Consider the following 23,779-nt stretch of genomic DNA (forward strand, 5'->3'; position numbering starts at 1 on the left):
CCCCCCCCCCCCGCCACCCATCATCCACCTCTCTCTCCACTACGTTGATTTTTTTTTAGACCCGATTGACCCGAATTCTGGAAAATTTATCTGAGCAATACAGATATTCCGACTGAGGACTCCGAATATTTAGGTCGTATCGCGTAAAATTTAGACTACATTCCGGAATACACTACACTACATAGACACACACTAGACTACATTCGGAACTACAATTTCTGGCTCAGTTTAGAAATAACGTATGTACCAATAGTTTCCCTACGTAAATAAGTGTTTTTACGTAAATAAGTGTTTTTAATGAGTCAGAAATTGCAGTTCCTATAATTGCAAAATGAAGTCCTTCTAGAGGATTACAGACTTACTTTACTGCTTCACAGACTAATGTCTTTATCTTATTTGTGCCTCAATTTAATTGTAGTAGATTAATTATAGAGTTTATTTCAAAAACATTGATCTCTTAATGTAGATCAGTTTAGATTTGTACAAAGTCTAATTGATCAAATCATTTTGTTTTTATCTGGGCGTAGTATTACAGGATTTACTTCTTTCCTGGGATTTTTAATTGAATGAATTGTGTTTTTTTCCAATTTTTCAATTTTCGGGTAAAGTAAATGAGAAATTACTTGTAAAGCGCATTTAAAGTCATTCGCAGAAATATTAAACAATTTAAATGGATATATGAGCAAAAGATTTCACAATTTTTGGAGAAAGTTGAAGGTAATATAACTGGTCGAGCATAGGGTTCGACACTTCAAAATTTTGATATTGAGTCGATAAAAATGAGCGAATGTTCTCCTACAATTTGAAAGTCGTATGATGTCATGTGATGTCACAGCCCTAAAGATGAGGACCTACAGCCGAAGCGGTGAACGGACTCCCAATTACGACATGATAAATATTCCACAATTCTTCTTTCCCCCGGGGGTTTTTGTCGACTCATTAATGTCATTTGTAGCAGAAAGTATGAAAACTTTCGCGGAGCCCACAAATGAGTCGATCATAATAGCGGGGCAGAGTGAGACAAAATAGAGAAAGTGAACAGAGAGAAAAAAAAGAGAGAAAGAAAAAAAGAGGCGAACGGGTGAACGCGACGGGGAAATAAAAGAGGTTGGCGAAGAGAGGGAATGACCTTACGGAGAGAGCATAAGGAAGATTAACCACCCGGGTGTACCGAAATAATTAACGGTAATTATGGTCGCGATATTTAACGCTAGAAAAAACAAGGGCCGAGATGTGAGATATGGCTGTAACACTGGGTGCTGTGTTACTGTTACTTGAACAACATTACCGCCGCCTTATTGGACACGGGAGTTGCTATTTTAGCGGTGCATTATGATACAGCATGTCCCATAACCGCCGTTCGTACTCGGGCATACGGGAACCGTAGACACGGTCATTAGCAAAGCTCACTCAGAAGTCCCCGTATAAAAAGTCCGTTCCATCAAAAATAATGACCATCGTGTAATCCCAGCGTTGGTCGATAAAAAGGCCAATCACGCGTGTGGCAGGATTGGTTTTTCACGGCTGCTTCTTGTAATCAGCAAAAAATAAATGGGCGTATCCTCTCGGCAAGTTTCTACGTTCTTTTTAAAGAAGAAAAAAGAACAAAATCACTGGAAAAAAAGCTATTGGATCTAAAGTCTAGACTCTTAAAAACATCGACAAGAAAAAATACTCTTGATTCAATCAGATTTAAGCTTAAATCAAGAACCAAGCCTCTTAATTTGAGCGGATTTCCTTTTGATTTAAGCTTAAATCTGATTGAATCAAGAGTATTTTTTCTTGTCAATGTTTTCAAGAGTCTGGACTCTAGATAAAATATGTTTTTTCCCAGTGATTAACATGAGGATGTCCTAAGTGAGATATTTTGAAATAATAATGTATCGCTGTGCTCTGCCACGACTGCAGGGAAAGTATCAAAGATATAGCCTGCACTGTATGCATCTTTCGTTTGGCATTTACGGTTGGAGGAGTGCTTTAATACATGTCTGCAGTATTAGTGGAGGTGGGAAAAGTACGAGTGCACCCAAGTACGAATTGCTTGTTGACTGCTTCGGCTGCAGCGAGGAATGGATGATAGATATTGTAGAGGCGTCGGAGCTATAATTAAAACTTAATTCAGAAGCAAAGCTATTTACGAGAAAAAAAACACGTAATTAAAATGCTTACTAACTGGCAAAACTAGCAAGAGGATCTCTGTAGAGTATCTAATGAGTGCTCTGGAACAATGGGACACACTTCTTTTCATCACTTTGGAAAAATCAGCGAAACGATTAAGTTGTGATTTTAGAACTAAGATATAACGACTGGGACTAACAATAATCTAGCCTGGGTGTTTTTATAACTTTCAAGTCTCTTGTTTTATTTTTGTTTTTTCTGATTATTTATTTCCTTTCAGGTGCGCCTGGCATAAACCTGCCTCGTCAATCTCAGATGATAATTGTTAACACTTGCAGTTTCTCACTCATCGGCGCGTTAACTGAGTAATTAAACCGAAGTTTGATTAAAATTAACTCGAGTAAAGTTTTCTGCGTGGCTGATGCGTTGCACAAGTTGGGCTCTTTAAACGGCGAGAAAACTTTGTGATCATGGGTCCGAGTGAGATTACTGAGACGAGTACTTCTTCGACTTTTGAGTGATGGTTGGGAAACTGGCTCAAAAACTACTGTAAAGTTAGGAAACAGATTAAAAAATTTGTTGTGCTGAAACGGTTCGCAAGACGCCACTGAATTCACTCCAGTGACCTGTCAGGATTGCAATCTAATTTCTCTGAAAGCACCGCGCCATATAAGTCGAGACGGTTTCACAATAGTATCGGCAGCTAGTCATCCGACCACTGATGCCACGTTTGGCGAGTAAATTTCCACAGTCACGGCCGGATTATAGAACGTAGCTACAGTTCGACGTTTCAAAATGTCTGATTAAGAATTGCGGTATTACACTGGAAAAACAGTTAGGCATCTCTATTACTCTGGGCACTGAGCTTTGCTGTATTCACCCTAAAAAAAATTAGCAAAATTTTGCAAAAAAATGTTAAATGAGTCAATTTTGCAATCTTGGTCTGAAATTACGTTCTTTTGTCTGAAAACAGACGTACAGGCTAGCACTGAATTTTTCATCTGCATGATTTATCAGGCCCTGGGCTGTTAATTTCTAGTTTACTGTTTTTTCCCCCCTTTTTTTCTAATTAATTTTTTTTAGATAACTGATAAGAATTACTCAATTTCTTCCATCGATTTTTTAAATAAGAGAAGAAAAAAACGTAGAATCATTCAAAAGTTCTTTAAACGGCGAGAGGACCGTGCCGCTTCATCGGGTCCGGGAAGGACTTCAAAAAATCCTCTTTCATCTTTATATTTGGGTTACCTTCTGACACATGCACCTTTGTTTGTGGCCAAGGATACGGCCCGCTTAGAAAGCAATTAATTTCCTGATTATGCACAAAACTCCCGAATAATCAAGTGGCACACCGAGAAACATGTACACTGTGAAAAAAACTTCGTGCGTGGAACCCGAAGTTTAGGCCATATGGATCTCTGAAGTTTTCCGATTGAGCATCCGAACACTTAAGGTCCAGCTGCTGAGGTCTGGATCACACATATGAAACTTCAGTTCTTACGTCTGAAGTAGTTCGGTTTTCACATCCGAAGAACTTCGGTTCTCACATCCGAAACACACCTCCATCTGAAGTACTTCAGATGTAAGAACTGAAGTTTCAGATGTGTGATCCGAACCTCGACAGCTAGACCTTAAGTGTTCAGATGCTCAATCTGAAAACTTCAGAGATCCATATGACCTAAACTTCGGGTCCCACGCACGAGGTTTTTCTCTCCGTGTATCTAAATCAAAAGAAATTTTCATGGGGCATTGCTACGGAGGTTTTCTTTAGAAGGAACTGGAATTATTTTGGAACGAGCTGAAATTCTTTAGTGGAAAATTAATGGAAAGGAATCGAATCAATGGAAATTCTTTTAAATTTCGATAGAAATGTTCTCAATGCGGCGGATCGATTCATACGAGCATTTCAGATTAAACTATTTTCCCACAGTTTATCATTACCGACTTAACCTTTGGTGCTGACTGGATTTGGCAGCGATGCAGCCGACTGCTACGATTTCAACCTGCAGGCTCCAACATTGCTGAATGGTGAATAATACCAACGCGCCGGTTGCTCGCGAGTCACCGAAAGGTCACGAGCTGGATTGCCAAGCGGCACGACCGAGTTCATCTTCCAATTCAAAGGTAAGAATCTTCGAAAGATCGAATCACAACCAGAGGACTAAAAAACGCCTAATTGACTTAAAAAAAAAAAAAAAAAAAACCCGTAAGGATCATATCATATTATTCATGACCGTTCTTAAGAGAGCTCCTATCCTTGAAAATATCCCGTTAACCATAATTTCCTACAGTTTATGCTGCGTTTGTGGAGGGTTTAAGGATTCTTTGGACGTAGTATCGTAAAGAAGACAATTTTTACAAACTTGAATAAAATCTACAATAATTTCACTATGAAAATAAAGCCTTAAGAGGGATTATTCGATTTGCCACTGCAAAAAAATGAATAAGATAGGTGGGGACCTACCTAAAAAATTTTCAAAACCTGCAATAAACCAATCTCTTGTAATTTGTTTTGTTTGTAGCACTGGAAAAAAAAAGCACATTGGATCGCGAGTCCAGACTCTTATAAACATCGACAAGAAAAAGTACTCTTGATTCAATCAGAATCTACCTTAAATCAAGAACGAAGCCTCTTAATTTAAGCGGATTTGGTTTTGATTCAAGCAAAATTCCGATTGAATCAAGAGTATTTTTTCTTGTCAATGTTTTCAAGAGTCTGGACTCTAGATCCAATGGTTTTTTTTTCCAATGAGTGGCGACTCGTTGTGATCCGTACAAGGATCTGTTTCCCAAATTAAACCATTGAATTTTACTCAAGCTCAGTAAAAAGCGTGCTTTTTAGGATGCGATATTAAAGGAGTTCTTTGGTCTCATAATCGCGATGAAAACTATGAATAACCCCCAGACTAAACTCCAAGATCTTCAAGAAGTGCCCGAATAGAAATCAAAAGTCAGGCTTACGACTTACGATTTGCGCAACTGCAGTGAATTCTATCGAAGGGCTCGATAACGTTTATTTTGTCACAGTTTACGCCAAGGAATTTTATCTTTGCTAACGAGAACTGGGCACTTACACCACCGTTAAACGTGCGGCAATTCATACAACTCTCATCGATTGATTGGTGCAGCCATAGATGGAGAGGGACATGTGATCATGCCTCCGACCGTTTATCAAGGGGGATGTTTTCAAGTCTTTCGAAGTCGTTACGTTCATACTTCATGTAATTTTGAAATTCTAAATGGCACATGATCAGCAGAGAAAGCGTGAGGGCCAAGGTAACTCATTCCGAGAAACAAGGTAAAAAGGAAAAATGAAGGGTCACAAAAGAAAGATATTCAGATTAAATTAGAGGTCGGATGAAGGAATTTCTGTCAGTTTTTCTGAGAATACTATAAGTACATACACACGAGTCGCTGTTATAGCGCTCTTTGGCGCTTTGCGACACCTAATCGCCACAAAGCTCGGTCTTCCCACAGGTTATCAGGGAGTTGACACTCCCTCATCTCACTTAACACCCCCTGTCGCCAACCTCTCACTGGGAACTACTACTATAAGTAACCTAACCTAATCTACCCAGCCTCAGATCGAAAGAGGTATGTATTCCTGATGCACATTGTACACGGAAAAAAGTCAGGGCTAGTCGTGGCTGAACTGTTCTAATTTTTGCGGTGAGATGACCATATTGAACATCCCGGATGAATTGTGGCTGTGCCTCAATTTATACTGGTTCAGCATCAAAAAGTGCGACTGTACTAGAGTTCAGGTCCTACATCAGGAACGCAAAAGTTGGGTTTCGACCATTATCTTTTTTCGCCGCGATGTAAAAAAAAACGGGAGGAAAACAGACAGTATAACAATGAAGGATAAGAAATTGTGGATAGTGATATTATAAATTCTGTTCAGTCCATGGCTGATTTACTTAAATGGGTTTTAAAAACAATGACTCTCATTACTATCAATGTTCAAATTAAACTTGCGGACTAAATTTGTGCAAAGGAAATCGACCTTTTATGACCGTTGTCTCGAGAGACAGTCACCAAATGTCATTCGATTTTTTAAGACAAGGGAATCAATAGTTTTGCTTAAATCAGATTCGTTGAATTTGATTAACTTGCAATCAGGCTCATAAAACTCCGAATTGGGCGAAGGCGCAAAATACTGTTGAGGGGGCATACAACACTTGGCAACTGCGACTCCTGCATTATCCACGCGACCATGAACGCGAATGTGTAATTATTTGATCGCTCTAATCAATAATTTGTTGTGTGCTGATTTGAAATAGCAGCAATCATCCAGGATTCTTGTGTAGGAGATACCGTTAGTATCCATAGCCAATTTGCGCAAAAAACGTAATGCAGACTTCGATAGTGGTTCTCATTATGTGATCACCAGAGGATCTTTATATGCATACCGTCGGTGCTTACTCTGTTTATCATAAGATTATGAACCTGACGTATTTAGGACGTCATTCTAGGGTCATGATCTCGAACACGCATCGGGTTTTCAGCAGGAATGCAACTCGTTAGAGGATATTGACAGCAGATTGCACCAGTGCCGCTTTGAGCATTGATTTTCATTTGCCTTCAAGTGCACCCAATTAGTAAGCATTGAGTTCCATATGCTCCATGATTTTTGCGCTTTTTGTAATTCGGAGGTTTTAAAATCGTTTACGTAGTAAAAAGAAACGACTCACAATCATTATTAAAAGCATTTACAAGATGGTTCACGATATAAAGTTCAGTTTCCTTCAATCAACTTTTGAGAGCTCCCCCCCCCCCCCCCCCGGTGATATGCCCATGGACAAAATCATTGTAATCTCACTTAAAGAGCGGCTAACTTCATGTGTTTCTCATTGAAAACATCTTGAAGTAGGTTTGCGTCAGACGTTTTGCATACTAAACCCGCCAAACAATAGGGCCAAAATTTTGTCATAGTCAGGAAGAAAGACGGTGGTCAGAAAGTTCACATCACCCCGAGAGGATTGCTGAATAAGATGAGTTATACGCCGCGGTATGTGCAGACAGCTACTTGTTTCGTCAAAAGCTGAAGAGGTTTTCCTCTCGTCTGATTCCTTTTCTTACTTTTCTACTCATGCGTTTAAGTCTCTGAGCTTGTGTCCATACTGTCCATGCGAAGAAGACCCGCTAGCGAGGATTGAAACTTTGTAATACAAACTATTTGCTAATCAAACTGTATTAAACTATCCTCACGTATATTTACCTCATATTACTTGATATATTCGTAATTCAAGCATTGAAATTCACTGGAGTTTTCGGGCGTAGGAGATTTTAGTGCATGCACGCATACCGTTAATTCAGGATAGCTAACGAATTGTTTGGTACGAATACCATCCCAAACTTGAGGTCAAACAAAAATGAAAAGTTAGCCAAACAGAACGCAATAATCAACAGCAGTCAACTTTAGGAGTGCTTGCTTACTTTCAAACTTTCTAGCATTCCAAATCGAACAACCGAAAAACCGGCGAGGAAAATCGCAAAAATAACGTTCATTTATACTCATTTTTACTTTTACTCTATCTACATGAGCATCGTGGAAAACACTTTCTTCCCAACTTCAACAAGTTATTAAGACATAAGAATGAGCATCAATGGTATAATAATTCAATCATACGAACAAGCGAGCGTGACTCGATGAAAAGACTTTTCTCCCCGAACTTAAAACTTTCAATTTCAAGATGTAGAAAGCGAAGCGGGAGGCGCCAGCAACACATACGCTGATTCCCTCAACGTAATCGGGGACTGCCCAAGCACTCGTGCAGAGCAGCGTTGCTAGACGAACGTCCCTATCATTAAACCGAACCGATAATCCAACGATTATGTGCCGATATTAGGCGACGACGGTGCCGAGTGTTACAACACCGCGCCAGGAATAGTTGCCTTCTCTCCTTGCGGAATTGTTTTATTGCCCCAACTGCTAATTTCGTGACTGACAATTAAAGGATCTAATTGTTAAAACTCATTCCAGTTGAAAAAGAAACCGGGCAGGACGGATAAAAAAGATAAAAGGACTAAACGGATTATCTTTCAGCGGTCCGTTCCAGTGGCGAGGCGCGAATGCTCGATTTTCGATACTTCCCCATTTGAAGCTATGGTAAAGAATCGATTATTGAGGTATTCGTTGCAAACATCCATTTATCGATCCTTTTCCATACGTTTAAATGGCAGATCGATCGATATATCGCAAAGCACGCCGCCACTGGTCCGTTCGCTGGTGGAGGTCTCGGGGAAAACTCATAAAATTGCATGTGCGTGTATGATATGTGTGCCTTTTCTGTTTTGGCAGACAGGAAAATTGGAAGAGTGATGCCGCGAATAAATAAACGAATGAATGAGACATGGAAGTATAAAAATCACATTTATAACCTTTTATACGATGGATCGGACAGCTGCGGCCCAGACGGAGAGTTAAGTGAACAAGTGGGCTGGCTTTTTGCAAGACCATCATAAAACTAGACAAGGACGAAAATAAAATAAAATGATAGGATCATAACGTTTTCCATCTGTGCGCCAATATGACATGCAAATATAGCGACGGATGATATAATCAAGTAAGTAGTCTACTTTTGTCTAATAAATACGAAAAAAACCGAGAGAAAAATGAATTATTTTCTATGGAAGAAATGCAATTTTTAATTCAGAATTTGGGTATTAGGACAACGCGAAGACCAAGTAAATTATTCAGTGGAAGGTACACTTTCAAAAAAACAATTTGAGGGTTTTCTCAACGACGGAATTTGTAGTATAGGTTCGTTAAAGATCAAGATTCATGGTCATTTCTTGAGGTGAGCTTTCATGTAGATTTGAATAGAAAGCAAGGCAATGGAACAACTTCTATAACCATCGATTCTTGAATGATACTGGACAATATTATGTGAAAAAGACTAAGTGATATGTGTAAATGAGGAAGGAGGTATTTTAAAGTAAATCTATCCATTGTTCAGTATGTTTGAGAGGAATGTTCCAATGTTCTAAACAGCATACAGGAAGTCTAAACAGTGAGCCACAGTCGCTTTTATGCCACAGAACAAATTAGCGTTTCTGTAAACTAAGATCATCTACATGGAAATGGTTTTGCGTCAATTTCGACGTCCTCATTTTACTGTTGCAAGAAAAGAGATATAAAAGCGGACTTTGGTTAATGATGAGTATGTGAGGTCGAGACTGCATCACTTTCTGTTGCCAAATGAATTTTGAATTAGGAATTTACGAGAACCCACTATATGTTCAAGCCGATTTTTTCGAGGATGGAAAATTTGGGCCAAAGCTTGAAACGACCCAATTTTTGAACTGTGAGTTTTGTAAAATAAGAGTTTTTATTTACCCTTTTCTTAAAATTTATAAAATATTCCTACTCTTACGTGTTAACAACAAACTACAGAAGAAATAGATTTTATGAAAGACCTACAAAAATGCCGACCACATTCTTATTCCATAAAATAAATTCCTTCTTGCAAGTCTTGATACATAGATTGACATCGAGCACCAACGCTAAAATTAACATGGAACACTAATGACGGGGAAAAAGAGCTTTAAACGGCCAATTCAGGCTGCTAGAGAATCGATAAATTCCACAACAAAGTTTGATGAATATCTAACTTCAAGTTACACTCAGCTCCACCATATAAAGCCATCGAAAATTGTCATTTCGAATGCAAAGCGCGCGGCAGAGGCGTGTTATACGTTGCGATGAATCGATTGATTTGCCAGCTAACATGTGGTAAAGGGTCGATTGTAGGGATGCTCGCTCCCTAATCGATTTTTTACCACAGCTTCAAATGGGGAGATATCGATAGCCAATGATTCATGAGTTACGCCTTTTGGTCGGGAGGGACAGTTTGAGGAATTAGATCGTGTTTCGCTGCGGCGATGACGAAAGGGGACGTACCGCCTATGAATAAACCATTGGCCGAGTTCATCAACGATGCATCGTATACGGCCAGACCCACTTCGTGGAGCACTAAAATTCGCTGCGAGACTAGTTGTCGTTTTACAAATTTATTAATGACGGAAGTTGGTGAAAAACGAGTCAAGTGTGCCTTACGTTCTTTGTGGGCGGCGAGTGGTGAGAGGGACCGGCACAGGTTGCCATAAATGCGGAGGGGGCGGTCTTATGGAGCGGAGAATGCAGGATTGCATACGAAAATATCAACAATGCCAAATTGAGGAAGTACTGACTATTTTATCCGAGAAAGGCCGGGGGCACATTCGACAGAAAATATTTTATTCCATTTTCCTCGGTGGTTCAATTCCACCGAAAACTTGAACATAAACCGCTAAATGATGACCTCAGGTGATTCCTCAATCTCAAGTGACGTGGTCGCATTCGATTCAGCTATCGATAGTTGAGGCTTTTTTCCTAACATTATTCTGCTCTCATTTCTCTGAATTTTGCCAGTTATTGGGTTTAGAATGATTCTTTAGGCTCATGCGCATCAGGGGCTATCGTTCTTTTTTTTTTTGCTAAAAATTCAAAATCTGCCAATATTTTTTACCTAATCGATGCGATATATCGCATGCCAGTTCGACCACATCACTTGAGCTTCACGAATCACCTAAATGATTGTTTTAAAGGACACAATATACATAAGACATGAATTCTAAGCAAAAGAAATGATAGTTCCTCTTCAATCGATTTAACTATCCCGCTTACCAGGAATTCACTTGTTCACAGGAAATGTTCACTTAATTGACTGAACGTGCTTGGTTAAACTTTCTGACAAGTCTTACAATTATAATAAGTTCCTTAGATTGCTAATATTTTGACGCTGTAAAGAATTCAATGACACAGAAGAGGGAAGAAAGTTTTAAACAGTCTGTCAGTTGAACTCAGTCAAGTGGGTAAACCTACGAAAAATCAACTAAGGAAAATTCACAATTTTTCTTCGGTACATTTTGCTCTTTGCAAGAAAGCTCAACAGCAACAAGGTTTCATTTTTTTCATTTTAAGTTCCTAATGACATGCCGGAGTCGACTGAAAAAATGAAGGATGGAAATTAGTCCGTTTTCTAGTAAACCAGTATTGAGTTCGTTTCGCCGGTAGAACGTGTGATGATGACGTAAACTATCATTACACGTTCCCCGACTTCTCAAGAACTTTGTCATCCTGTCCTCCAACTACAGCAACTGACCCATTTCCAGCAGATGAGTTGACTGAAAAAATATTCGCAGATTAACTGGCACGACTTGGCATCATGGTGGGGAAGGTCGTTGCAGGAGCCGCAGCGCATCGAAGGGGGGCGGAGGGGGGGATTGGCATGCAGGCGGCGCGGAGTTGGCGATTCCGCGGATGCAGTTTATGCCCCCTAAATGGATGTAAGTACTTTGCACTCGGAGCCGCAGCCAAAGCCACTTGCAGCGACCGCGTTTGCGTTTCCTCATGCGGCTCGCTCGTAGAAAGTGAGCGGCCCGCGCGCGCGTCGAGCATCCTACTCCCGTGCTCGGCGAAAACCGCGTAATTGCACGAGATTCGTGTTAGAGTTACGTCGTTTCTGGCCAACGGGGTCGATCGGGGAGTGCCCGAGCTCGTTTGCTTTTCTTCCACCTGCTTTTCCATCATTAGCAAGTCCATGGCTGCTGGCCGTCGTGAAGAAAGGAAGGGCAACCAATTTGCGCGGTTGGGGTTTTGTCGTGGGAGTCTGATTGTGAGCATACTGAGCTTTTCCCGGCCGCAAAAGGGAAATTTTCGTGGGAGGATTTTGACTAATAATTGGAGAATCGAAGAGATCGGAATTGGGAATGGCGAAGAAAGTAGAGAGACGCTCTCACAATCAGTCTAGAAAATAGTTTAAAATGACACATTGCTGGTAATGAGAAAGTACACTGGAAAAAAAAAACACGTTGGATCTAGGGTCCAGACTCTTGAAGAAAAAATACTCTTGATTCAATCAGATTTTTGCTTAAATCAAAAGGAAATCCGCTCAAATTAAGAGGCTTGGTTCTTGATTTAAGCAAAAATCCGATTGAATCAAGGGTATTTTTTCTTGTCGATGTTTTTAAGAGTCTAGACTCTAGATCCAATGTGTGTTTTTTTCCCCAGTGTATTATTAATACTAAATTGAACGATGTGAAGACGAATTATATCAAAAGGAACTGAGTGCATGGGGTTTGCGAACTTCGAGGTTCATTTTGATTTGACTCATTCAAACGTAGCTTTTTTTAGCATAACTAAGACCATAAGACTTCGTTGAACGATCTGAGTTCTTACTCAGATCCAACCAAACGCAAGTAGGAACCAATAACCAGAGACAGCAACTCTGACCAATGAAATAGTTAGGAGAGGCATCATCAGCTTGTTAGTGATTTAATCAGGAAAAGAAAGCTTAATTTGGAAAATGAAACTAACAACAGGTGAGGCAGTATTCTATATCATCGCTCTAAGCTTTAGGGACTGACGAGAAATGTCACTGACACGTCCGATGTAAAAATTTGAAATTTTTGTTTGTTTATTTTTTGAAGGATGTAGAAAATGGTACTGTTTGAAGAAGGGGAAAATTTTAGAACGGATGGCAATATTTCAGTGAAAAATTTCTAAAGCCCCGTTCACAAATTACGTAACAAAAAAGTCGCAATTCTGCGTAGTCATTGTCAGTTTTAGCCCTTTTTCACGCACTAATAGATTAATGCATGACCCTTTCCCTTCATCGAAAATTTGGTGCATCTCACGAAAAATTCGTAAAAACTGTTCAATTTGCTATGGAACTATACTATTTGCTATAGACTAGAATTCGAAGTATTCAATAATATCAACTTTTTCCGACGTACTCTTCGAGTTGTCAGGCTTAGACAGGCGGCGAGATTCCCTCACAGTGGGTGGTGTGAAAAGGTAGATGGATCCTCATCCAATTAGTTTTATCGAAAAAGTGATGTCGCCTACTGTCTACTTTCCGTCATTTTTTCGATTAAGACAGCACCCAGCGTCGAATTTTTCCCTCATATTTGAGACATTGTCGGCTACGCGTCCCAGAACTGGGTAAACTAATGACTAGCCCCTTGAGGACTTGAGAGGAGACCGACAAAGACGGGTTTAGAGCGGAGTACCTTTACCGAAAGAGCAGTAGCCAACGCGTTCCTGGCGAGTTCATCCGAGTTTCTCCTTTCCAGCTCAAATATCTTCCAGCAATTACCATCGAAATTCTTTTAGGACGCGGCGCTTGCACGGGACATTGGTCCCGGCACTTGTCCGGACGTTGAGGCAGTCTTAGACACGACCTCGATATGAGCGCTAGAGGTCTCCACAATATTGCCAAGTGCACAAAAAATACTTAAACTTATTTTTTATTTTTAAAAGATCATACATCAACCCATCCAATTGCTTGAGGAGCAAGCTACGATTTGCTTAAAAACAATAGAGGAAGCTAATGGTTTTGAAGAGGTCCAAAATTATCATTCAATAAAGAATAAAATTCAGAATGAAAAAGATTGCTCGTTTTATACTTCATTTTAATTTCTATGTTGCTTCAGTGGATATAAAAAAGGTCAACTGTTTGAATAGAAAATGAAAATCCTCAGAGACTTCAACGCCTGAGCAGAAAAGCAAGCGACACATGTTTGGACAGCGTCTGAAGCAATTACGCGAATGGAAACCCTCAGAGACTCGAACGCCTGGGTAGAAAAGCAAGCTACACATTTTTTGGCCGAGTTTGAAGACGAGTACAATAAAAAAAGACACCAAATTTACCTCACTGAGAAAGAGAGTACCCCTTGTATTGTATTTGAAGTATGTATTTTAAAGACCATTACGCTAGTTCTTCTTCAAGAAAATATCCACGGCAGAGGTATGATAGGAATAAAATATAAAAATAATTTCTCGTATTTAATGAGTCTTCGATTGATTCATGACCTACTAATGACTTTTGATACTCTTTTGGATCTTACGACTCCGTCCATACAAAACTTTGAGGTTCTAAAAGTCGAATCACTGGGTTCCTCGTAAAATTCTCTACTACATCCACCCCTTGAAATTTAAAATGTGACGCAATAAACATCAAAATTCGCAGTTTTAGTCAGAAATTTCAAGTCCGACCTCTCTAATTGACTCGATCCACTGTGCGGCGCTTTCAGCGGAGGGGAAAATTTTCCCTGGACAGTGGTTTTTCAAATTGGTCGGACAACACTGGGCCTAGCGGCGGGGCGGTGCGGTGCGGCGAAGACCGGTCCCACTTTCTCCTTCCGCGCTGGCCCACCGCGTCGCGTCCACTCATTAATAATTAAATGAATATTATGAAATTTATTATATATTCAGACATAAATACGCGCGTAATCTATTCTGATTGCGCGCTCAATTCTCAATTGCGCACCGCGCCGCGCCGCCTTGCTTGTGCGCGCGCTACGCTCCCAGAATTTATATACCCGCGCAAGGTGCGGGCTCGCGGCTCGCGCGCCATCGTTCGCGCCAAGTTGCGAAATGTATTCATGAATCACACGGCGAATCGCCTTTTCTCCGAGTGTTCCTTTCCTTTTGCCTTGATCAAGGTGATCGGACACGCACTGGAAAAAAAAAGTCGCTTGGACCCAGAGCCCAGACTCTTAAAAAATTTGAAAAGAAAAAATACTCTTGATTAATCGGATTTTTACTTGAATTAAACGGAAACCAACTTAAATTAAGAGGCTAGAGCCACTTAATGCACTAGCTCCGATTGAATCAAGAGTATTTTTCTTGTCAAAATGTTTAAGAGCCTAAACTATAGATCCGCATGAGACATTTTTCCGAGGTTATTGCTTCCTTCTCCAAAGAGATATGTGAGCCCCTTCAGGTCTCACACGACGCAAGCCGCACTACACGCAGTGGTCTCATTAATGAAAGCATATTGCGACTATTCCCAATTATGAATCTTACTTTAATGCTTAACTTCTTCATTTCAGTCTGGGAAACGTGCACGAAAGAATCAGGCAAATGGACCATTCAATAAGGAATTAGGAAACAGTGTCACATGTTTTTTTTTTTTAAATTGTACGTCCAAAAATTCACACAACTTGAAGCTCAAAACTAGTGAACGGGATATCAATCATTGTTTTTGACACAGATCGATTGGATGTTAGGGTATACTAATGGCGCCATTCGTACTTTTGTGAATTAATCCATGTTCATTGTACACACTGATATCTTGTCCAGGAGTCGATTTCATGACTTTCTGCTGAATGAATCATTTTGCTCATTAATTGGAAAGAAGGCATGTTGCGTAGTGTTTTAATTCACACGTTGCTTATCCTGCCTTGCTATGAAAAGACGCTGTATGAGCCTTTAGACATTGCAAATTTTCTTTCGATAAAAACTGAATTTATTGGGAAAATTCTGAATATGTATCTTCCAATATTTCAAACGACTTTGTTAGCCTTTTTATCCATAATACCTGAAAGTTTCAAGGATAAATATACATAACTTTCTTCAAAAATAAATATTTTACCGGGAGAGCATTGGCAACGTCGAAAGGCTCATACGGCGTTTTTCCTCCCCACGGCAGTATAGGCCCGTTCGGCCCTTTGCGATGAGGTGACGTGGATCTGTTAAGATTCAAGGGAGAGTATATTCTCGGTTACGATTATTCTCGGGTAGAAATTTAAGTTTAAACTATTTGACGGCATCGTGGCGGTGCTTTCTGCTCCAGGGCCACCATCGGACATTGGCCAGTGAGCGCGCGCGCGGGACAGCGCGTCGCCGCGCCGTCGCGATAATGCGACGCGACGCGGGTAGCAAGTGCTTTCTGCGGGCATAAACGCTCGGTCATTACGCAATGCGATTCTTTATTTATTGGTCGCTTCCAACAAAGAAAGAGCCAGTTTGATAACAATTACAGAACACTAAACGTCCTCGTGATTTACACTCCAGTTCGCACTTGCCCACTTGCAGAAACACGAGCCGCAGCCCCCCTTCGCCCGACTATGTTAAGACATCATAAGCGCATAACTTACAACATTAACCGTACGGAATAGGGTTCATATTTCTTCCGCTGCCCGCCAGGTTATTCGTAAGAGGCTTACACTGACTTGGCTGGCACCACTGAAAATAACAGGGTGGCTCGGGATGTAGGAATGTGATTTTTTCCCGAGAGCCGTTCTGAAAACATTGTAACAAGTGCTCTAGTCAACTCATGCCATTAATATCTTTGAAAGGTTACTACGGTTATTGGCACCGTGGGAGCTATATGATTGATACATATTCAGAGGCTATTTTATTGCTCCTCGCAAATTATCGATGGAGAACACTCTTCCAACGCTGAGGAGCTATATTCAACCATCAACGCTATCGAGAGGCAAGAAATGGAGAGGCGAGAAATTTTCTCTCCATCTACCGCAGAAAAAATTAATGCTACACAACAGAGTGCTTAAGAGTCGATAGTTTCTGTCAACCTCATTTTTGATATGGTGTCCCGGTGTGTATTGTAATTATAAAAACAAATCTCCAAATTTCTTCCTTTTTTCCGTGCTTAAAATCTTTAAAATCTCTTGAATTGTATTTGATTGCTTTTGCTTCCTCCCTCATTTCTTCATAAAGTTTTTTTCAAAGTGCATGTTTCATTGCAATTTTTCATAATGATCCTGATACTTCGTTGCTATCATCTTAAAACTTGTAGAAACGTCGCGTTTTCTTCTTGTGACTGTCTTAACTGGCAGCACCAGTGCCGCGATATATTTGCTTAAAAACTCCTTTAACACCTGAAATTGTATTCGCGATACGCTTTGATGGTTAACGAATAAATGAAACAAGTCGGATGCTTCGAGTGCACAAAAAATGCGTCTTTTTCTGTAAGATTCCCATCACTTCCCTTGTGTTTACCATTTTCAGACTCCGAATTTCCCCCAAAAATGTGTCAAATAAAATCTTCCTTAAAATTGTCAGTATTTAGAAATAATCTGACCACAGGTTCGACTAACCGCATTGAACTTTCCTTAAAGGGGATTCTTTTTACTCCAATCAAAAATTCCTTACGACTACGACTGAATATGCTCTTTGTGAATTAATGTATGGAAATGAGGATGGTGGGTCATGCCTTGTTACGAGAACAAAATTGACGAGTTATACATACAGACCAAATTGAAGAATAGAATGAAACTAAGAGAAAGTGAGCAATGGCCATTGAGTGTGAGTGTAAGACAGTGGAGACGGGAAGTGGATTTTCTCAAACGTTTTCGGTCCTCAGATGTAATTCCGAACCCGCGTAAATTAGCAATTAGTCTTCTGAGAGAAATATTTAATGAAAATAGAGACACAACAATTCTAATCTCGAGAGTGTTTCTTCCGAGTCTCCACGGTACACCTTCTAACCGTGCGTTTAAGTCTCTCGAACTTCGCACGAAGACACGTTCATGAATCAACAACTGAAGCAAAACGCGTGATACAACAATATCAACTCTCCAGTGGCTAAAATTGCATAATCGTAAAAATGCAGGCGCACTCGATTTCATTACGTCTTTTAGCCTTATGAATCATGATACAGTATCAACGATTGAAGCAAAACGCGTGATACTATAATATGAACTTTCCAGAGCCAAAGTGCTTGATGGTACGTGTGCGTTTTCATTGCGCACTTTCCAAAAATATACGTTACTTTTAATATAGTTTCCGTTCCTAATTGAGTAATTCATACAATCAGCATTTTTCAAAAAAGCAAATATGATCCCTCGTTCGAAATCTTTTAGTTCTTCCCTTCCTGAAAAGTGGTTTCATTGGTTTCCGTAAAAAAAATTTTCCGAAACACCCCTAAAAGTTTAAAATGTGACGAATTCATCATCGAAATTTGGAGTTTTAGTTGAAAATTTCATATCCGACCTCTGAGTGACTAAATCCACCGTGGGGCCGTCCCTAAGTCACGTGACGCACTTTCTTGGCATTTTTGACCCCTTCCCCTTGTAAAGCTTTTGTGACATCTATACTATAAGCTCCAAAACCTCCTAATTTTGCGAAACTGGTAACGCTTAGTTCCAGCGTTCTACCGGGCCGATTTTCATGATTTTTGCGGCTATCGACGGGCAATTGTCTCTAAATAAGCCAACTCTTTTCAGATTTTCAAAATATTGCCCAGGTTTTTTTATATTACGTGGTAAAGTTGCAAATTCTCCCATTTAAACAATGTAAATTTATACTTTTTGTCATAGTTCGTTTGAGCGTTCTACCGGGCCGATTTCCATGATTCTTAGGTAAATCGACAGGTAATAGGCCCTAGATGAGCCCGCTGTAATCAGATTTTGGAAAAAGGACCCAGGTTTTTCTAAAATCACGTTATAAAAGTGAGTGAGTTTACAGAATGCTCCGGTACTGCTACCGCTATGCGCGGGAGGATGCGCAGTGGTCGAGGAGGTTGCGCAGTAGCTGTGTAGCCTGCGCATCAGCTCTACACTTATCTACACAAGATTCGCACCTGCGACCTCATGTCGAGAGGTGGCTGAGTCGTCTAAGACGTCGAATGCGTCCTCTGTGAACTCGGTGTGGGTTCGATCCCCGACTCATGTAATCTAAATTATTACTTGACTTTACCATTGTTCATTGTTTTACTGCAATATTTCATCAAGCAGTCATTCCAAAACGCGTCCTTTTAATTTTGAAGTAATTTTAAGTAAAGTTCAAAATTAAAGTATACCTTATATCTTAATTTTTTAGGGTAAAAATAAAACTAACACTTATAAGAGGGTAAAAATAGGGCCACGAAGCGGCCCATTGATGGCGCGGAGCGCTTTCAGGGGGTTGGGCCGCGTAGCGGCCAGGGGGCGTAGCCCCCTAGTAGGTATCTATCCTTCAACGCGTAAAAACGTGGCTATGATAAGGATTGGAAGTTTACCTTTGGGCATTCCGCATGGTCCTTTGGTCCTGCTGTTGTCAAGAAAATCCAAGTCATATTTCCTGGCCGGGGGGTAGGTCAGCGCGACGTGGGCAAGCGCGGGCGCTATGCACGCGCACAAACACGTGTAAACGAGTGACCACGGCGGCATCTTCACCACCACATCGCCTTACTCCTGACCTAAAACCAAAAAAACAAAAAACCATATTAATTTTCTAATCAGTGTTTTCCGGCGTGAGTTAAAGATAAGATGTAATCATTTTCACATTTTCACAGCCATAAGTGCAGAATTGTGAACATGAAGGAGCACATGATCCTTTTGAATTTTCACAACTTTATACGATAAGAATATTAAATACTGTATGCTGCAGGTTAAACTTTCAGTTGAACGACGTTTTTCACTATTTGGTCGAGCGAAATATGCATCATCTTATATGGACCGCGTTAAGCAGAAAGGAACCAAGCCAACCACATCAGCTATTGCCTTTATTGAGCAAGTTAATTTTTTACATGAAAACGGTTCTGCGGATTTTTGTGCAAATTTCAGTGAACTTTTTTCATACTACGAGGCAAATTCCTCGAATTTTTCAAAGGAATCCGCACACACGTTTTCTTGTAAAAAATTAAATTAGCCAGTTAAATTCGGCAATATGAAACGCGGCCCACGTCAGACTACGAAAAAGGTGTTATTGACATCAACTGATTGTAACGCCGATTATAACAAAAACCTAAAAACAAACGCGTCCAGAATCAATGATCTTATATCGATGACCGTAAATGTTGCGATACCGAACAGCCAACAGTAATTACTAAACAGAACAAATTTGCACTTCAAATTTCTGGCACGCAAGTTCCTTTAATGAGAGAGAGAAAAAATATACTAAAAATAACCTAGTGCATTCAACTCTTGAAAGGCAAATACCACAATATTAGCGACATCATAAATCACGAGAAATGTCGAACTTAGAACGCTTGAAACTTATTAATCGATGCAATTTCAATCGAAGTGCTCCTTAATGATGGTGCCCTGCAGATTTTTGATCCCATAGCAGAGTAAAAAAATGAAAATAGATAAAAAAAAAATAGCTAATAATCGCCCCTCCTCTCCCACTCACTAGCGACGCGGTGCGGGCAAGGAAGCCAGCCAGAATAGACGAATACAAAGTTGCACATACGAAACAAAAGAGGCCTGCGCTGGCATAAAAACATAATGGAGCCCGACTCTGACTCGCTCTCCGCGGGATAAATTAAACAACTTTCTACGTTAATTGCTTTATTAAAACTTATGACAGTCGAAATTTATTTACAAACACCTCTGACCTCCCATAAATTACCGACCACTTCACTATACTACTACTATTCCCCGTTCGGTGTTTACTTTGAAAGCTCGCATTTCGATCGGCCGCTAACAAGGGGGAGAAAAAAAAGCGAAAATAGATTTTAAGTGGGCCCGCGATCGGGCAAAAAATGAATCGCATAGGTGAACCAGAATCTATGACGTAACGAAGTGGTAATGAAATAGTGGTTTTCATTATTACGACGTTCTAATGAGTGGACTCTCCGAAATGCCCTCGGCGATATTTTCTGTACCGTGTCTTCGCGATACTGTTGAGCCGCCGCTGTGAGATACAAACATCGCCGAAGGTGGTTTTGCTCACATGTAAGAAAGTAGCTAACTCTCGCTTCGTTCAATGTGTGCGTAGTGAGAGATGACAAATTCAGAAGATCTAACTGATAGATGTTGGTTTAATTGCAACGCTGTCGGTATCATATGAGATATAATGAAGGCGGCAGTAGTGCAAATTCATCACAATTTAATGGACTTCCCGTGGACTTGCATTCACCAGGTCAGCAGATAAAGAATCCCACATAAAGTTGTCGTAAATTGTCTGTAGAGTGTACTTCTGATCGATATAAATAAGTTTAAAAAATAATAAAACACACCGGTTGGAATCTAAAAATATCGCCTAGATAAGTTCAAAAGTTCACCCTTCGAATTAAAACATTTCTATTTCACTTTTTCCTATTTCTACTTCATTTCCTCAATACCCCTTTCAATTTTCTTCTTTTCTTCATTTCACCGCATAATTTTTTTTGTTTTCATTTCTTAGCTGTCATCCTTACTTGTTTATTTCAACCGCCAGGGACTCTTCGTGGCCTACGCAGCTTTGGGGCACTGAAAAGGAACGCCTGCGGTCTGTGAAAGCCGAAACTACGGGCCTCTTCTAGACACACCGTCTCTTCCGTGCGCAGAGGCCGATAGTTCCGGGTGATGCATTCCGTTGCTTCGACTGCTCTGGGTTCGGTGGCCGCAGCAACGCCAACGGGTGCTGCACCCGGAACATTCGGCCTTTGAGTCCGGACAGTATTCCTTAAGAGCGGCTTACACAACCGAAGTTTTCTTGCCACGAATTTGCAAGAGTCGCTACTGGTAAGGTTCAGGTTAGTAAGATCCTTAAAATACGATCCGTCATCATTCCATGTTATAACTTTCTTGAAGTTCTTTCGCAATTACACACTTTTTTTCTAGGCTTAACGTCAATCCAAGCTCGTTACACGTCCACCATCACTCGTTGCGTAAAAATTCAATCGCACACGCTCATTTAGCAGTTGCACTTTTACTCATTGGTGAGTGATTAATTCTCTTTCTCATTTCGCCGACCGACCAACCTCTGATTGGTATCTCTCATGATAGGCTAATGCATCGTCAAGCCCCCGTCAAAACATATTGCGGAGTGCATGCCGTAACCAGTGTTGCCAAAAAACGTGATAAATCTCGTTCATTGACTTGTAATTAGTTTACGAATTCCATGCTCAGTTTGACACCCTCCGTAACAACGAACGCGATACGACACATTTGGTGAGTTTCAATATTAATTGATTCCGTCCTGGATTCGAAATGAATATAAAATGAGGGGCTTAGAGGACAAGGCGCATAAGTGCAGTTTTTAAAAAAAATTGAGGTATCCATGATCTCAATTGAAACTAGTTTTAGTGCATATTCTGTGAAAAAATCGCTCCCTAATTCCAATTTTTAAGTATCTACAAGTCAGTTTAAACGTTCTTTCCGCCATAAGGATCCATGCAATTTCTAAACTTCAAACACGTATTTCTCGAAATAGCAAAAACTGCACTTACGTGCCTTGTCCTCAAAGCCCCTGGATGTTTTGTGATGACCGAAACTAAACAACACGACAGTGCAACAATATCTGTTACTAAAAAGCTGCTCTGTAAGGCAAGAGAAAGATCATCGGCTTGAAAATAGTTGACTGTCTTATTTCGTGCGGGATTGAAATTTTTTTTAGTTACCGTTAAGTAGGTGGCGCCAAGAGTAACTGCGCTGACAATATGAGGACATCAATCTTTTTTCTGAGCTTCAAAATGTAATAAATAACGGCATTCCGCCTGGAATATGAGGTGCGAATGAAAGCAAATTGTTGTCTCGTGCACAACTACTGTGAGCCACTACGTGCACGGTGCATGCTGCTCTTTATGAGTGATTAATAATGAAAAAGTTTACACGTAATCAGTTACATTCTGACTCGTAGTATTAAAAGGAATGCTTATTTCAGCGCTATGGGTTGACGCGTAATTACTCTAAAAATGTCTTTCACTCCTAAACCGACAAGCTAACTCCAACAAGTCTTTGTAGGAATCTTAGCTGATCATCCTCTCTAACAACAGGCCATTTTCTGAAAATTTTCTATTCCTCAAAAGTTCACTTATTATTGAATTCCCCTTGAAAACCCTGGTCCTTTTCTTCCTCGAGGCTTCATAGAAAAGAAAAAACAGCATCGCACGCAGGATACATGCACGGAAAGAAAAAGAATTGCTGATTCAGCAATTCAATTGCTAAAAACAGCGAGTGCAATGTTTCAACGCAGATTTTACAACAAAAAAATGCTACTTTAACCACCCCCGTAGTTAAATTAGTTTACAATGTGGTTAAAGTAGCAATTTTTCGTTGTGAAATCTGCGTTGAAACATTGCACTCACTGTTTTTAGCAATTGAATTGTTGAATCAGCAACTTTTTTTTTCCCGTGTGGAATCAAGATAAGAATACAAATTTTGTACTCTAGGATGATATTCAGCGCAGAAAGAAAGAGTCGAGGCTACAAAAGTTCACCGACTTTGAAATTTTGAATGATTTGTGGAGGCAAAAATTTGGTGTTCAGTGATTTGACAAAAATCCTGACTAAAGTTGCCAACAAGGAATCGAGCCACATCAGATATTGCTACATTTAACGGGGCGATTTAATTTTTTACAAGTGAACGATTCCTTTGGAATGTGTAAGGAATTTGCCTCGTACTATGCACAAAATTCACTGAAATTTGCACGAAAATCCGCACAACCGCTTTCATGTTAAAAATCAAATTGCCCCATTGAATTTGGCAAAAGCTGATGTGACTTGATTCTTTTCTGCTTAACGCGGTCCATGAATCGACCAGACAAGGGTGAAATTGATTCAAGTCCCGCCTATCTGACAACCTTAAGGTATATGGGGTGGAAATAACTAATCGTTCTTGATCAAGTAGTGCCGACACGAGGCGTGCACACAATCGGGCGTCCGACGCTCGTCGACTTTTGACAAACAGCTCGGCTAAAATTGAGCCGATCGTAATCGATGACCGGTGTGCACTTGTTCAAAGTTCGAATGTCTACAAATCGAATCGACGCATTAATAATATCTCGGAGCATGAGGTGCGGCTGAGGCTTGATGTGGAGCATGCGCAGTTTTCGCAATGAGTGCCAAGGAACCCTAACCTCAAGGCAGGCGGTGCCACGATTTAACAACGGCGAACTTCAGATGTGAGCTTGTAGGAAATGTTTTCAGTGCGTCCATGGGCCAAACAAATTGTTCCGTCT

At 40.3% G+C, this 23,779-nt stretch overlaps 1 protein-coding gene across 3 annotated transcripts in view; it reads right to left on the minus strand.

Moving 5' to 3' along the window:
• Window positions 1-23,779, minus strand: part of nahoda (DOMON-like domain-containing protein nahoda) — a 227,680-nt gene that overhangs the window by 123,910 nt on the left and 79,991 nt on the right. For all 3 annotated transcript variants that reach the window (XM_072301648.1, XM_072301646.1, XM_072301647.1), the window contains exon 2: window positions 18,912-19,091. In XM_072301648.1, coding sequence (XP_072157749.1) covers window positions 18,912-19,062 — 151 coding nt within the window. In that variant the 5' untranslated portion in view covers window positions 19,063-19,091. The remainder of the gene's footprint in view (window positions 1-18,911; window positions 19,092-23,779) is intronic.

Source organism: Bemisia tabaci, chromosome 6, assembly GCF_918797505.1.
Source record: "Bemisia tabaci chromosome 6, PGI_BMITA_v3".
In the NCBI taxonomy this organism is placed as follows: Eukaryota; Metazoa; Arthropoda; class Insecta; order Hemiptera; family Aleyrodidae; genus Bemisia; species Bemisia tabaci.